Raw genomic sequence first — 18068 nt, 5'->3', positions numbered from 1 at the left:
AGAGCATGTTGCAAAGTGAGACTGACCCTTAAAATGTCATGATCATCACTAGTATGAGTGGCCCTCACCCTGTGAGAGAAGACATTTTGGGATCTATTTTTGGAGCTTTTCCAATGTTCCGTTCTCCCATTAGATGTGGGGAAAGAAACACAACAGTTTAATTAAAAAATTATAAAGTTTCTCTACCTATCAAATTTTCTACACATTTTCATCAGTCACTGCTCCTGAGTATGCAGGAGAGGAGAAACATAGAGGGGGATTGAAAAAAAAAGGCTATTTTGTCCATTTGGAAGGGGGAAGATCAATACTAAAGAGAAAATTAACCTCTTCACTGGTCTGATGGCTTGTCTGTGTTACAAATTACAGTTGATCCAGTGTAAGGCAGAGTCTTTGATTTATAAACTTTGTCTTTCAGTGTCTAAATTGCAATAACTCACTCTAAATCAAAGAAAAGATATGTTAATGGCCAAATGGAGAATCAGAGTAGTTCGATTTTACTTCTTAGTTTATAATTTTACGTGACTAGAACTTTATATAGGTAAGTAAATATAAAGCTAGGGACACAGCCTGAAAAGAGAATTGTTTGCTTTGATATAAGAGAACACAACAAAAAACCTCCAGTGTCATCTGGAGGTTTGCAGAGGGGGGTTACTTTTGAAACTGTGTTAACATGTTTCTGCCTTTTCAGTGGTGGATAGGGGCTTTTAAAGCTAGAGCTACATTTTTGCATGTACATGTAAAGGCCTCCTGAAGAAACTGCTTTGTTCTGTCCTTCTCAAATCAGAAGATTGTCCCTTTTGCCCCCTGATGTGTGGGATTTTGCCAGTGACAGCCTTTTTATACACCAAACAGGGTTTTGCAATATGCTGTAGAGGATACTACTATGTCAGTTGTAAATCTTCAAGTTTAAAAATCTAGTATAAAGGTCTAAGAGCTTTCCACTTGTTTAGGGTCAAATGAAGAAATAAATACATGTATGAGGAACAAGCTAGGAGCAGAGCTTTAACAAGCTTAAATTGCTAGAACTCCATGGAAACAAATATGGATGTGCAGTTTACACCAGCTGCAGCCTAACCTTTATACACATATAAAAGAAGAAAAAATATAAAATTGAATCAAGCTATTCAGGTAAGAAATTAGAGTATTGAATTTAACTGAGCTACAATGATTTGTAGTTGTTGAGAATTTTGTCTTATCCAAATTTATTTGTAACACTCTTCCTTAATTTGCAATGTCATAAAATTTGCTTTAGATAGATGATAAATCCTGAACGATATTGGGACAAACAGAAAAAGGGGAAAACCTAGTAAATGGGATCAAAAGGTTTAAAATAAATCATTGCATCTGTTGCTATCTCTATACTGTTAGCAAGAATTTTTGTAATCACTCTTTCATTTTTTCCTTCACATGAAGCCCATTAAACTGCTTAGGAAAGGATGAGAGAGACATGAGCTATTTTCTGCAGCCAAGAAATATTGGCAACAGAGGTATAAAAAAGGAAGGTATAAAGAAGCCATCACTGATTGAATGAAGTATCTCAGAAGTTGATCAGTGGCCAGATACAATAGACAAACAGGTCTGCACCAAAGATCACCAGGTACTGGTTTGTCCGTTTGATATTGCAAGAATCACTTGACCTGTTTTTTCTTATGTAAAAAACGTTTACCTCAGCAGCAGCTCAGAGTCAGGTCAAGAGCAGGCATTGGTGGGCATTCGGTTTAGAAGTTCTACAGTTTGGGACATCCAAATCCAGCTCATCAGCACATTTTTAGCAGCTGGGCAAATGCATAATATTAAATTAAGTTACTGGGAGCTCTGTATTACCAGTGGTCACTGAAGTAACATACAGCTGCTAAAGCAGACCTGCACAATGCCTGGCCCATGGCAGCCACTCACTGGTATTTCAGACCTCCGAGTGCTACGTAGTGGATGTGAGGCAGTAAAAGCCTGCACACCACATCTCCGCTCAGTGATACAGAGCAGTCTGTGGGAGGATGCAGCGGCAGCTCAGTGCTTGTGTGCCTGTAACGCAGTGGAAGGTGCTAGGATCTGCTAGGGAGAGGCTTGGGCTGCAAGATTAGAAAGTCTGAGTCTTCAGATGATGCAGGAAAGGAAATGAGGAGAAAAAGGTGACACTACTAGCTCTGGCTTAATCTACAGAAATCAAAGTCCTTTAGTGAGCTGTTCTTGAGATTTGTGTCCTGTATCTTTATAATGCAGCAACAAGCAGAAATAGGAAAAGTCTGTCCTCCTGTGTATAAAATCAGCTGCCTTCTGGGAACAGGGTCTCTTTGTCCTGGGCCCTGCCAGAGGATCTGAGACACTGTGGATGTGGCCACAGCTTGGTTGAAAATCCAGCAGAATTTGGAATACTGGGAAGTACAGAGGTCCTGAAACACAAGTGCAATGTGAAAACATGGATATTGCATCGTACCCACATCTGCTGCCTTGGGAACCCAGCTGGCTCATGGGGTCGCTTGGGGAGGGCATTGGTTACATGGAGATCTTGTAAATACATGCTGGCCAACTTTGGACAGCCTTGCACTGGTCCTGAGCCAAAACTGTCCGGTTTGGCCAATGGGACAGCAAAGGCCATCAAGGTCTGATGCCCAGGGATGTTCCCTAGCACTGTGTGAAGTGACTAGTATAGATGTACCTATAGTGCCTGGGCTGCATTTGGTTACAGGCATGGGGTGAGTTGCCAGACTGCTCAGACTGGGACAGTGCAGAGAATAAGCAAGCAAAGAGGACCCTAGTGTGTAACCACTAGGTGTAGGTGGATGCTGAGTATTTTTTTAGATTTTTGATTCATGCCTTTTGGTCTCATGTTCGCTAAGCAGCTTGGAGAAGAAGCAAGGGGCAATTTGCAGCTTGTTCCCCAGGGAGGCTGTTTCCACTGCATTTGCTTTTTGGGCGTATAACTGCTTTTCTGGTTCATGTGGTATATTCCTAATATTTCCCTATGCCAGCCCTTTCAAATACAATCCAATAAATGTATTTCTACATATATTTTTATGGAAAAGAAGTTCAGTAGATAATATTTCATGTATCAGTTTACAAAAGTGAGATCATTTGGCTAAAAGAAAAAAAAAATCCTAACACAATTTTTAGCTCAGTAAATATTTTGTTTCTGGAATTGCTCTGATTTTGGAAAACAGCATAATCTAAGTCGATTCGCTAGTACAGTACCCTTAAATCCAGCTAGAAATAAAAGCTATTGAAAAAATCTGAATTATTTGCAACTAGGTAAAAAGTTAATATTTCTTCAGTGTCCAGTAATGGAAGAAATTAAAAAAAATGAACATATAGTGCATAGCAGAAAATTATGCAAGAGTAGCAATAAGTATCATACTAAAGCAACAACAACCAGCTGCAAAATAACAGAATGTCAAGTGATGCAACAGATCTTCCTGATTAATTGGGCTGGTTGCTAACTAGATTGTTAATTACTGCAACCTCATATTTAGGCACCCGTTCATGTAAGATTTTTCACAGCATTCTGCACTGCATAATCCTATTGAAGCTGTGAAAAGCAACAGGCGTTGAGTTTGTGTATGGTTGGCATATTAATTAGACCTGAGGAAAAAAATGTTAAAAAACCACAGCTGTTAAGTGTTTCAGTCCAAATAAATACCAGTAATAGTGCTGAAGCTGTGTGTAAAGGTAACTTATCATCATCCTACTCAAAATCCACATGGCAGCAGAAACTATTTTTCGTAAGTCTTCATGATCTCTTTTTAAAACCTGATAGAAGCCCATTAAAGTTTTCTTTGGGCACTGGCTGACAAAGGCTGGCTAACTTTTTAATAGCAGTGCTGTTATATATCATGGTATCCGTACTGAAATATTTGGATATCTGAGATGCTCAGCAGTCAGTGGATATCATTAGAACAGGCTTCAGTCTCTTCACATGGCCAGTAGCAAGTAGCTTGCTATGAATATAGGAGCAGAAAAAGGCATGTGACAGAAAACATTTTGATTTTTTTAATTTAAACTGGCCGTAGTAGCATTTACCTATATATAGAATCCTGACTTAAGTACTGAAAAAAACTCCGTCAAATACTGAGGGCAGAAGGAAGGTATGTTTGTCCTGATTTTAAATGCAATGGGATAAGCAGCATAGAATAAAAGATACAAGAATAGTAACTCTTAGTGGTTGGTGAGAAATAAAACCTCTGCTGGTGTCACCCACAGTGTTAGCAATCTTGCACAAAAAATGAGCATTTGAACAGAGCAGCTTTTAAACATGGGATAAAAATGAAAGTGCCCAAGGCAGGAAAGCAGGAGCAGGAGAACAACTGGAAAGGACAAAAAGAGAAAAGAACAAGGAAACAGAAAAGCAAAGAAGAGAACACCGTGGTCAGAGGATCAAGGGAAAAAGGAATTGTAGGGAATGGGAAGTAATTGAGAAAACAAGTAGAAGAGTATAGCGAACATCTCAAATGGTGAAAGTAGGCAGTGACAACAAAAAAATACAGATGTCTTTGGATCAGAACAGAAGAAGAAACTGGTCTTACCTGTGTTAGCTGAAAGGTGTGTAATGGCATTGTCCAGGATAGGAGAATATGAAAGAAGCTGAGATCCAGAAGGGAAGGGAACTTGGCAGGGTGTCCCTTCTATGAGCAAAAAAAGGGGATGAGAGCCCTGGATTCTGTGTCTGTGTTTTGTGTACATTTTCCACCTGAAGTGCATCCACACGCAAATGAAGGATCAGGCAGCTTTTCATGCTAAGAACTTCAAAATCAGGAATCAGGCCAAAAAAAAAAAAAAAAAAGAATTAAAAGGCAGGGAAAAAAGCCAATGCTGATTTTTCTTTTCTTTTTCTGTCTCAGGACGATTGAGCTGTAGGATGTATAATGTTTATTAAAACCCTTGCTATCCATCTAATTCACATTTCATTCACATTTATTTTGACATTTTGCAAACTTTCTTTGCACCTAACAGTGAACATTTGAAGTTTAAGCAATATTTATGTGTCTCTGTGTTAAGAGAGAAAATAAACGTCAATATTTTTTTTCAACAAGGCCCATAATGTAAAAAGTCTTGAGCAAGAAACTCTATACATTTAATAACAGCTTAATCCTCTTTCTCAAAGTGCCTTAAACAGAGGTGAATATAAATAATTTAACAAATTCTACATATGTTCAGGAGCCAGCCAGCTAGAATGAAACACATAGAGGAAAGGCTTTGTGAAATCATTGTAACTTTTCTCCATCCAGGCAAAGAAAGGGACCTGGGGCTACCAACTGCTGCTCTGCACAAGGCTGCAACATGTTGTGACATTTTGCAGTACTGTGGCTGACCTAACTGGCACAGAGACATCTGCCTGCTGGCTAGGATGCTGGAACCTGCCTAGGATGACGCTTCAGCTGCACTACTACCTTGTTTCTTAGACAGGTTAAGTAGTTAAGGTGGAGGGCTTGGGGGCCTGTGCTGCTACCCTGGCTGAATGGCTTCTGACAAATAAGTTAATTCTTTCAGAACTGGTTTGGTTGTCTCAGCCTGGTGTATCCCCAGACCGTATGCAAGGATTTAATTCTGGCGGAAGCTGTAGTACTGACTCAAAACCATGCTAACGAACTTCCTGTTGACATGGGAGCTGGGAGACAGCAGATGATGTCTGCAAGTGGAGGTAATGACGTACATCACTCAATTCTAGAATTTGTCACCAGTTTTTATTAAGTTTCAGAATATAAACTAAACTATAAATTTAACTTAAATTTTATCTGCCCCCTTTTTACTGCTGTAAACATGGTACATTTAAAATACATGTTTTGAATGTATACTTTTGAATGTGAATGAATGAATACTTTTAAAATGTGAGGTGTTTTCTCTCTTTTTTAACCACAAGTAGAGGCAAAGAAAAGGAAGAGAAAATAGCGAGAGTCCTAATCAAGGCAAGTACTAAAAATATAATTACTTTAGCTTTAGCAGCTTGGTTTTATAGCCAGGATCAATGGATATGTGCCACAAACAGTTCTGTGTTGGTGCCTTCCTTTCATACATTAAAAATGGGGATAAAATGTTTTCTTGCCTCACAAGATAAATCCATTCCTCTTCACGGGAATCTGAAACATCTTGTGATGAATGCCATGAGTAACTAATAATGTTGGGTGCAGCATAGGCTTGGGAAGATTTGCCCTAAATAAACAAGTGGCCAGAAACTGAATGGGCAGGGCTGAACAACTACCTTTTCTGTTAACTCTTACCCAGCCCATGCACTAAATGAGGTGGGGATCCTGGGAAGAAAAATACTGAGCCATTGTGAAATTATAGACTGCACTCATGGTTAAATACGTATTCACACAAGGAGGCAAAACAGAGGCTGTGCAAATACAAACTAATTTCTTGTACATCCTTGCATTTGAGTGCTTTGGTCTGTGGTGAAGCTACACGCAAAAGCCTTTCCATGTAGGATGGTCTGAGGCTGCTGTATGAAAGATATAAAGATATGCTTTTACGGGTTCATTAATTTCCTCAGAAGCTGTCTTATTTGACATAAATTATAAACACACACATGCTTACCCTGTGTCTGTCATGAAATAATGTAGTTGTAATGGGTAATCTAATTCACACAGTGAATCTAGGTTCCTCCACTGAATTTGCTTCCCCTTACTAAAGCACTGATCTTCACAGTTGAAGTGGATTATGCAATAAGATCCCAAATAGAGGAGGGTTTTGTTACCACCATAGGAGGCGTAGCCAAAGGATCTGAAATTATGTGGATTGAGAACATAAACCTCTTACACAGGAATGCCTGGGAGATCAGCTGCATTCCTGCAGTCCGGAGCCTGCAGTAACAGCAGCGAAATGCTCTAAAGCTCCTGAATTAGAGAAGTCAATTTTTGTTCTCACAGCTTTGGTTTTGCTTAGCCTGTGTACTGGGACAGCATAGAAGTACAACACAGATGGAAACCAGCTCTGTTTACCTTAACGGGGGAGTTGATGCTGAACTGTAATCTTTATGTCAATATTTTGTATTTTCACTGCTGAATGTTTTAGCAGGCACAGCTAAATACACTAGGATTATAGACTGAGTTTGGAATGGGAAAAATATCAAGAGAGAGAACAGCTTTCCTTTTCTTTTTTTATGACTTTTAAAAGATAATAGAATAAATTAGAGGCAAGAAACCCTCAAAAATACTAACTTTATTAAATTTCCTAAGAATAGATTTTCCTGCCTGGAAGATTTTCTGCTTACATTTTTTTTTCTGGATAGTAATTACCAACAAAAAAATGCCACACTGTATTTCTCCTGCCTTTGCAGCAATAATAAAGTTGATTTTCACTCTGTCAGCTGCTCAGTGATAATTTTGGGAAGTTATTTTTCAGCTACATTTGTTCTACTTTAGCGGAAAATAGTTCACTCATATTTCTTGTCAGAAAGCACACTTTTATTTAGAAGAAATAAATGGAGGCAGTGAACAGCACTGGTAAAATAATGAAAAGAAAGAATATACGATACCAGTAATTTTTCAGTGTGCAGTACCTTACAGTAACAATCACATTATATTTGATTTTTAGCTTAAAGTATCTTATGATTATTTCTTTTGTTGATTTAATGCATCATACAACCAATTCAGTCAGCATAATCAGTAAGGAAATACAGTACCTACAACACATTAAGGCTAAGAATATGGAAAAGCTATTAAGAATGTATAACTGAAAAATCTCATAAAGAATAAAATTAACATCTTTTTCAGGGAGACAAAAGAGGTTTGTGTTTTCTACTGCAGTCCTTTAATACGAGATAAACTACATTCAAAAGGAAAGTTCCTTTGCCTTACTATAACACATGAAGTTCTGCTGTCGGTTGAAACTAAAACAAGACTGGGCACATAGGTTAGAATTTAACACAGACTTTTTTTGAGATTTAACTGTGTAAAACGTAAAACTATTTGTCTTTTTGTTTAATGACAAATGGTTGTATATTTCTAAATGCCTGTGTTCCCTCTCACTTCTTTGGCATATCACTAATTTGATGCAGATACCCTCTTCGAATGCTCCCGAAAAATGAGTAAACCACCAGCAGCAACACAGCCAAATAGTCAAGCCACATTCATTATACTTAATATACAAGATCATATTTTAAAGTTCGGTGCTGATGCTTACACATAAAATTGGTATTTGTATGCCTGGATGCTGGTTGAATAGCAAATATAGAACAGAAAACTCAGGTCTGCATATAGCTTTTCAGTGTATTATTGGTGATTTTAAATACAGTATAAAATAGCTTATAGGCCATTAGTTCTACAGTTAATTTTATATTTGATATCCCCATAGCAATGCACCACTCCTTGCAGTTTTACTGTATTTTGAACCACCAATAGAAGGAGCTTGTCTAAGGTGAAATGTCAGCTCCGCTGAAGGTAAGACCAAAACTCACTGACTTCAAGAGAGTTAAAAATTTTTTGTTTGTAAGTTAAACTTGTTAGCTTGCTGCACTGCACTGGCTTGCATGGTGTACCTTACTTATACCTTGAGGATTATAGAAGACTTGATTATCAAGAAGAGTTACTTGCACTGATCCAACCACGTTGGTTGTTACAGGTTTTTGATTATCTTGCAGTACAGCAAAAGCATTACAAATACATGTTCCATTTTCTGCACATGTTCACCCTCTTTATTAGGAGTTCACTGTAAATATCTTTTGATTTCCAGTGAGTCCTACTATGTAAGTTCAAAGTGATATTTTTATTATTTTGATTCATCCATTCATTGTACTTCGATTTGCTACTTGCTCACTCAGAGAAGAGCATCACCACTTATCTTTAGGAATGAAAGTTATTTCTACAATGGATAAGCACAGAAATGTTTAATTTCTATACTCCCATTTAGCCAAGTCTAGTGTAAAATATATTACTTAGAAGAAAAAGATATTCTCAAAATGGTCTGATAAATATTCATATATGTTTAGTCTAGAAGTCTTTTCCAACCAGTTTATCATTAGTTTGTGGGTTCATTTTAATGCCTAAATTACTAGTGACAAAAATGAGAAATCTTCAAACTAAATGAGAACTAAATCTTAACCTAAATGTTCTGAACAACACTATACTATAGACTGTTCTGCGGTTTATATCTGAGAGTGCTGTATGTAACATAACACTATTACTATCATACTATTAATACTGTTCAAAAAGTACTTTACAAAATGGTCAAATAAGTTTTAGAGAATGATATTCTACCATCAGTTTAACACAGGAAAAGAAACTTCAGCAGTAATGGTACATGTCAGTGTAGCTAACGCTATTGCAGTTAGAATGGCAGGTCAGCTATATACTGCCTTCTGTGATGCTCACTTTTGATTTCCTGTTTTCACAACAGGATGTTATCACCAAAGGAAGCATTTCTTTTCAGGATACTGTCCTCCCTGGAGTGGCAGTCTCTGGTGCCTAATAGACCAGAACCAGAGTAAAACCTGTTCCCTGGGTTTGTTGACCTCAGTATCTTTCATAGCCCTGAACTGACCTCTTTGAGTATAGCTAATCGAAGAACTGTTTTTTACATGGACTGTCACAAATGTGGAAAGAAAGTGTAAAATTATAACCTTAACTTTAGCTCATGTTTTCAGAATTTTAATTGCTCAGATAAATTGCAATATGAATGTCAAAGAAAGCAAGGCATGAAAGAACCCTGAAATCCTAAAACAGGTTAACTGTACATTTAGAAGAGAGTAACCAATTAACTTGGGATCAGCTTTAGTGACTTCTCTTGCTTTCACCATTAGAAAGTCTGAAATAGATTTGGATCTTCAATGAGGCTCTTGCATAGAATTCTGCATCACTCATTATCATAGATGCAATCTGAAATGGAAATAAAATACAAAAGTATTAGTATTGTATAGTACCTCGACTCAGGGTCAAAGTTATTTGATGTAGTTGAATATAGTTATTGTACTGTTTGAAATGTTCAACATACCATCACCAATATCATCGTAAATCTCTCCATCACTGTAAGTTAAAAAAATAAAAATAATGTATTTAAAAATTGACACATCAGATATATATTACTATTTGCATGCAGATACAAAATAATATAGCAGTGTGGTGCAGACATGCTATCAAGTAATTAATTTGCTAATTAGGAAAGTGCAACCTTTGTGATAACAGAACAGCATCGAGCAAGATGGTCAGATCAAACAATTTTCAGTGAAGGGTAGAGCTGGATGCACTTCTTTCTAATGTGAAAGGCTTGCTTTATTAAAAGGTTGGATTTTTAAATTCAGTTTTTAAGTAGCTGTTCTAACAAACTCATAGAGATATTACCATGAAAAACTATATACTGGTTTTTTTTAAATGAAAACCAGAAAAGATAAGTAAAAAAGATTACTATGCCCTTAAAATTGTTATTTGTTTCTGTACTTGGCAATGCTGTAATGGTTTTGGAGGAGCAGCTTTTTAGATAATGAGTTTAGGTAATGTTTATAAATGATACATGCTTCATGAATAGGAATTTTCAAAATATGTTACTTAGATACATGAACAGGCCCGTGGAAGCCAGTAAGGCTATTTATATATGTAAGTATATAAATCATACAGTTGCAGGCCTCCATTCTAAAAGTGACGTCTGATTTGATATTTAAGGCTGTAACTTAAAGCCCCTTGAAGGAAATGTAAAAGCTTTGTCTTAACAAGTTTTGGAATAAAACCGAAATGCTGAACTCCGTGCAATTATTTGGAGCAACACTGAGCCAAATCTGCTCAATCCCAATAACACTGAAATAAAAACAAACCTAAAGAAAAAATGGTCTGTTTCTGTTAGACATTTGAAAATGGCATCAGTACACATAATCACATTAATATGCAGTTCAGCAATAGATTCTAGTACCAATAATGCTTAATTTATGTAATTTTTCATGGTTTAAACCAGAGTTTATGGTTAAACAATGAGGAATGGGGCCCTGGAAAATTTTCATCATGGATGTACATGCCTAATTCTTGAGAAATCTAAACTCCATAAAATAACTCAATTTGCAGGTCTAGAACAACATACCAAAAAAAATGACATTTCACTTCTATTTAACAAAGGGTTTGGAACAAAACTGAGTGCTACAATGAATTTTTCAAAAGCATTACTTTGTACTTACTTCTGAACTAAATTGCTTCTCAGAACGTAGCCATCTGTAAAATTGAAATATATATGTACTTAAGTTAAATTTAAATATTCACATTATTTCTTCTGTTGCTAGCAGTAGTGAAACAGTCTTTCTCTTTTAGGTATTTCAGACTGAAAGATATAGTAGATGGGTAACAATGTACGATGGATATGTACCCAAGGAAAATTTTGCTCTGTCCAATTAGAGTTTAAATTATTCTTATTTGTTTGTTTAGTATAATGTGGTGCCTTAGATAGTGAATCAGAATTCTATAGCAGCTCCAAGACCAGTTATGTATCTACTGTGCCATATACTTTACATATTCACATAATGTCATTTCTGTTGTTTTGTTGCAGTAGTTTTTATTGTGTACAAAACTAGTGCTGAAAGGAGAAAATAGTAACACAGGTCATGCAAGATAAAGTTTTCATCTTATATTTGAGTTTCCTGGTTGCATGAGAGGGGTGTGAAACCACAGCTATTAACACAAAATATAGTACAGTTCATGAACTGTACTACAATAATGTGCTATAATAATAACCACATAGTAGTATTTATAATAATAAATAACAGAAATATGTATAGTTTCCTACAGGGACAAAAATGCCTTTCAAGTTGTATGTACCAATTAATTATCATTAACTGTATTTGTTATAAAAAAATTATCTGTATCATATTGATAAAACTGTTTATATAGAGAATAGAAATACTTTAGAAAAGCTACTCACTAGTGAAATATTATATTACTCTGTTGCACTACTAATGAAATCAGATAAAACTACACATATATTTCTTTAATATATTTAATCTCTTGGGAAAAGTACTTGCTGTCTTTGGTAAAATATATTTACTGAAATATTTGCCAATTGGTATAACATATAGAGGCAGAGAGAAATACATAAAAATAATTGCATTTGTAGGCAAACATTAGTATGCTGGTACAAAATTAGGATAGTTCTAAACCAGAAAGGTGATCTCATGATATATTTGAAATTACTATATAAGTGTTCTGACACACAAGGCATTAAAGTATATTTTCTTTTTCTAAATGTACAGTAATGTCCATCTAAAGAAGCTAATCTTTTGTGTTAAGCTCTTTTACACCCAAACCCTACTTTTATTCTAATTGAAATTGCCCTTTTCAAGATATTAACTTTACTAGTAGGTGAAGCCTTCCCTTGCAAACTGACATTAGACACAATGAGCTAGTACTGTTTGCAAAACCTGCTGAATTATCACAACCTTTGACTGGCCAATGCTTTTAATTACAAAAATGCCCTATGATTCTTACATGGAGTTTTGGAAATGTTATCTGACAAGGCTAATATCCCAAATAGTCCTGCAAATAGTAATAAATTACTGATTCTTATATGCAGCTTTTCTTCATAAAGAAACATTTGTGTAATTCATTCTAACTTGGTATATTTCCATCCTGAAATACGTAGATATCAGATATTGATATAAACTGCAAATGTAAATAACTTTTTTCCAGAACATGCTATATATAAAGTATATTAGCCATTTGCTCTGGGAAGACTTTGAAAGAAAACTTCTGTCTTGTGCTAGAGCAGAAGCTTGCCTAAAAAAGCATTAATTTCATGTAATATTTTATTTGATGCTAAACTGCTTTAGCTTCTATTTAAGACTAAGTATTACATGAATCAAAAAATAGTTCTATGTATTCAATATTTGATTGCAGCTATGTAAGATAAAATTTGCTTAATTTGCCTGTATTTAACTCTTCAAGGTTGTGAAGATTTGATACTTACATAAATTCTGCTATAACTTTTGCATAGGAAAAATGTTAAACTGCAGGCAAACTTCAATAGTCAGAGAAACTAGTGCTGCAGATTTTTAGTCATCAGCATATTCCCTCAGGCTGAATGCAAGTCAGTATGCATAGGGAAAGCTCTGTCTATTCAGGATATTCTTAGCCTGGTTCTCTTCCCTCAGACTTTATTCAGGGATAAAGGCATGGAAATCGATTTTTCGCTAAAGATCTCACCTTTTAAAAATCCTCTTTAAGCAGACAATAATTTCTAGGGCTTTTGAAGCCTCCTGGAAATTACTTAAAATCATTTGGCTAATCTAATCTTCTCTGTTTCTTCATTTAGTTTTCTCATGTGAAATACATGAAAGCAAAATTTCTTCACTTTTGGTCATGGCACACAAACACAGCTTGCTTGCAAGCCAAATGTGCACGTGATAGTCCTTCTACTGCTGCAACACGCAATCTAGTTCTTCTGATCCTAAAGCCCCTAAATTTGTGGGACACAGCCTCTGCTGATCTCACACAATTTTGAATTTACTAATCCAAAATTACATGTCCAAACTTTTGGTTTCTAATTAATTTATTTATATATATGTGGATTCCATAATACGGGACAAGGCAGCAGGTCAGCACACTCCATCTTGATTACTTAGCACCACTCAAAGCTGTGGTGTATCAAACCAGCTGCTTGCTGACAGTGTAAAGAAAGCTTGGAGAGGACACAACTTACATTTTCAGGCACTGAAGTCCATTTATATCCTAATGTTTAATTAAAATCTATGAAACTACATTGAAGGTTTTGTGTATTTCAAAATGTACATGGGTCAGATCAACGCAACAGTCAGAAGAAATTTGAGAAGGTAAATGAGAATGAGTTCCTTGTTTCAATTCTGAAATTTCATGTATTTTCATAACAATTAAAATGAGTGATAGCAGAATACGTTCCTAAGATCATCAGCCCTTGCTTAAAAAGGTGGGAAGACATTGAAATGTAATTTGCAATTTTGTTTAACTTCCAGTAGAGGCATGAAGCTATGGAAGTGCTTCCTAAGTAAACAATCAAGTGGAAGGCTTCATGTGCAAGGAAGTAACAAAAAAATCTTTAATTGTTTATTTTCAGTCTATCTGATCTTCAAAAGGTAAAATCATAGCTTTAAGATATGAGGAACTAGAGCAAGTAGAGCAAACAACAAAAACTGTCATGCACTTAACTAAAGTAGGATTCAAACTTCACTAATTAATGAGAAAATTGACAGAGATCTATTCAGAGGTTTTCAAGGAGGATATTTATGTGTGTTTTGCTCTTTTATGCATAGCAAAGCAGTAGCTACTGTCACTATTTGAAAGGCTTTGAAAACTATGTGAGGAAAACAGCCGGTGTGAACTGCTTTCTACTTTGTTACTAGCTTGATTCAAAAAAATGCAGCATTGAAAGCTGGTCTTTGGGAAGTGGCTACACTAGTGCAATCCGTATTTTGAAAAGTGTATGTGTTGTTATGCAAGAAATTCTTCCCTCACCCTACAGTCCTGCCAGGAAGAAAACTATACTCCAGACTGTAGCAGTTGAGTACAGAAGGGAAAAAAACGAGTGTGACTGAATCCTCTTCAGAAGTTTATGGCATTGGACTGTTTTCTACATAGGTCAGAGGTAAAAGATAAAGTTAAGTGTAAGGATGCTGCTGCATTGAATGTAGTCTGTTCCTGCACAAAATGAGGTTTCATTAGATTTGAAAAGTATTGTAACAGAAGCACATGAAGAAATTGAAACCAACAGTAGATAGTCCAGACTTCTCCAAAAATGCAAAAAATTATGCCAATGCACACCCTTGCCAAGGATTTAAAAGAAACACTGAAAGGCCTCACGCAGCTCCCAAAACAAGCAGGCATGCCAACAAGGATATACGCCCTGGATTAGCTGGAGGCTGTGGGGGAAAGGCTCCTTCAACAGTTTCCCCCTCAGTCTGTTGAAAAGATTAAACTCCATCTCTGGCAATCCAGAATAAGAATATTGTTATAGGTTTTCCTTTGACTGCAATCAATGGGCAAGTGCTTCACAGAGGTGCAGCAAGGATTTTACATTTACTAGATTCTGTGGAGTATCATACCTATACTCTTTTTGGCAAATAGAGGGAGACATAAGCTACAAAACCTTCTACTGGTTGCAGCAAAGCAAGTTTTACATAACTAAGCTGTCCTTTTTTTCCACGTTCAATATATGTCTATTGGATTTTAACTTTTTTTAAGGCAAGCCATTCTTAAACCACAATAATAAAATAACAACAGCCTACCTCTTGTGAACCACCAGGCAAGACAAAAGACAAGTACTAGCCTCTGCTTTAATATGACAGGGAAGAGGGGTTTTCACACATCCTGACTCAATCACTCTCTGACAATTTGATTTGTACTACAGCTTTATAATAAAACTTACATTTTCCTTCTTCATTCCTACACAGGACTTTGGTATCATCTGTACTTTCTATAATTTCAAGAGACTCCCCTGGTTTTATTTGCAAGTCTTTAAATCCCCATTTTCTCTGGGGCAAATCCTGGACTGTGGTAGTAGAATAAAGGACTTTAATTTCACCTTCAAACTGCAAAAATAAAACAAAGAGATGCTGGTTAAAAAAGGTCAGTGTCAAACTTATGATCATGCATTTTTTTAGACCACTATATTCCCATTTATTACTAAATTTTGAAGATTAGGCAAATATTTGTTTATGTTATGTAATATGTGCCCATGCTTGCCATTTGGACTTACAAAGGCTCAGATCACTATTTTTACAAGTAGTGATACCTCACCTTTCAAAGGCAAAATAATGGATCATTTACAAATTAGGAGATACAAATTACAGGACACCATACAGATACTCTACTCTTTATATTTTATGTGAACAAAACTTACTTTGAACTTTTTTCTGAACTCTTTCTCTTCTTTTTCCATCTTTTTAAGCTTTTCTGCATCTTTTCCATCTGATTTATGTTTTCCAAGGTTTTCAGATTTTGATGAACTAAAACAAGAGGTTACAGATAAAAACAAAATTAACAGATCTGAGGTATTGACAATGTTTGTGATAATTTTAGTGAAAATGCATTTGCATTCATGTGTCTTTAATATGTTTTTGTTGCTCTACAAAACTAATCCTGATAACACAATAAAGATTTGATTTCAGAAGAAATAAAATGTTGGGATTCACTTCCCTACTTGTCTCTTTCAATGAGTTCTGATGATAATATGTCTATTACATAAGTGAACATGGAAAATTACTCAAAGTATCTAGCTGCTACAGCAATGAGAACTTTACTTCTACCAAAAATAGTTTAGGTAAACGATACCCATCATTTTAGAATCTGTAGACAAGGAGCAATTCTAGTGAAGTTTATGTATCTTTGGGCAATAGGCTGAAAACCACACATCCCATTGTGGAGGCAGCTGGAACATCTTACTTAGCCTTTCGGACAGTAACTGTTAGTCCTGTGTGCCCATAGAAGACCTTGCTACACCAAGGAATGTGCATTACATGACCCATTTCAAAGTCTGTTGTTTTTTGCACATTCCTGATAGATTTGACCCGTGGCAACAAATACTGAAGTGTTTCATGCCCAAACTGCCCTTCCTGTACTTGGGAATTTAAAGTCTGACTCTACCTTTTGATCCTTCCTGATCTCTGCAGGAGTTGTGGATGGCAGTTTCACTGATGATGAACGTAAGGGAGTGTGTGTGAACTGGCATAGATTTAGGTTAGGAGGGCTATGTCTTTCCCTTTGGATACACAGTTCAAAGAGTTCTCTCTGTTTTAATGGCTTCAGGCTAGATTATTGTAGTGCACTCTGCAGCCTCCCTTAAGTGGAGTTAGTGACAACAGAATGTGACATATTGAAGTCATCTTCAGAGATGCATCTATGTTCATAACACATCCGTGCTCCAGATATACCCATAACTTCCTGGTCCAGGGATAAAAGTTTTCCAGGTAGAAATTTATGCATCCAGATGTGTTTCATTCTTACAACACAGGGCACTATCTCCTTTTCTCTAAAAACACTGCAGCAGCGGAGATCTAGTACTTATCCTAACAGTCCCCAAATTTTGATAGGAAGAGGACTGCACACAGAGAATATACCATGACGTACCTTTAGGCCATGCATTCATTTCTATGTCTTGTCCATCGGGGACTGAATTTGTTGAAATTCAAAGCATGCTTATTTGTTCTATAGCCTATTATTCCAATTCGAAATAGAGGCATGGAGCATTCAATAGCCATTTCCAACAATACAGTTACAAGAACTACAAAACCTGACAATATCAAATAAACCATAACATTAATAGCAATCTGCCTCTGGTAAATACTTTGAAAATGCTTTACAGTGTATTACAGATTTCTAATTAGTGGAGTAATTCCCATTTTAACTTGCCAGAGTTCAGATGGTGGAGGAGGGAAGTCTGAAGAATCTACGTCATCGTAAACATAATTGTCTCCACAATCTGAAATAATATTGTTTAAAAGAATGGAAAATTGTTATGCGACCCTTGAGTAGTGAACACATTGTGTTAAATCTACGGTAGTATAGCTAAGTTGACAAGAAATTATGGCAAGTACTGTAGCCATGTACTGTCTGTAGTAACTGTGGGTTCTCTGTTTTGCACAGTCTACTGTGCAAAACAAACACCAGCCAATCTTTCTTTTTCAGAATAAGACTCTTTATTAATAATAATAGGTATTCACTGATATTTTAATCTTCTTAAACTGAAGCAAGTTTTAGCACGTGTTGGCTAATGCAATAGCCTTTAATTTTCATTTTAATTAGTCCGTTTCCCACTGTGTTGCATCAAAATATATTTTTGGAGTTTGATTTTAATGTACACTCAGGCACTTCTTTAGCAATCTGGTCAATGGCTTAGAAGTGGATATGAATCACATGTATGTTAGTTTTTAGGCCATCTCGCAATGCCAAAGCAGTGCAAAGATTTCTTACCCCAAGAATATACTTTGAATCACATTCAGCTTATTTGTAGAGAGGAAGCAATTTTTTCAAGTCATCAAATCAATGGCTAGAAAAATCACAGCAGGAGATAAAAGGTTTAGAACTCAGTTGTGGCAACAGCCTCAAAAATTGGAAGAACTGATTTTTTATTCCATGGCTAAGCTGAAATTTATGAATACATGTTATCTTACAAAGACACTGCAAGTGATAAAAATAACAAGC

At 36.1% G+C, this 18068-nt stretch overlaps 1 protein-coding gene across 1 annotated transcript in view; it reads right to left on the bottom strand.

Annotated features, from left to right (window-relative positions):
• Positions 1-7372: 7372 nt before the first annotated feature.
• Positions 7373-18068, bottom strand: part of FYB1 (FYN binding protein 1) — a 49860-nt gene continuing 39164 nt past the window's right edge. Inside the window, exons 14-19 of the mRNA XM_040580266.1 lie at positions 17277-17346; positions 15769-15874; positions 15295-15457; positions 11087-11120; positions 9919-9950; positions 7373-9803 (exon numbers count right to left, since the gene is read on the bottom strand). Coding sequence (XP_040436200.1) covers positions 9781-9803; positions 9919-9950; positions 11087-11120; positions 15295-15457; positions 15769-15874; positions 17277-17346 — 428 coding nt within the window. The 3' untranslated portion in view covers positions 7373-9780. The remainder of the gene's footprint in view (positions 9804-9918; positions 9951-11086; positions 11121-15294; positions 15458-15768; positions 15875-17276; positions 17347-18068) is intronic.

This window comes from Falco naumanni, chromosome Z (genome assembly GCF_017639655.2).
Source record: "Falco naumanni isolate bFalNau1 chromosome Z, bFalNau1.pat, whole genome shotgun sequence".
NCBI classification, from domain to species: Eukaryota; Metazoa; Chordata; class Aves; order Falconiformes; family Falconidae; genus Falco; species Falco naumanni.
Note: the sequence above shows the minus strand (reverse complement) of the source record. Positions and strands in the feature narration are given on the sequence as shown.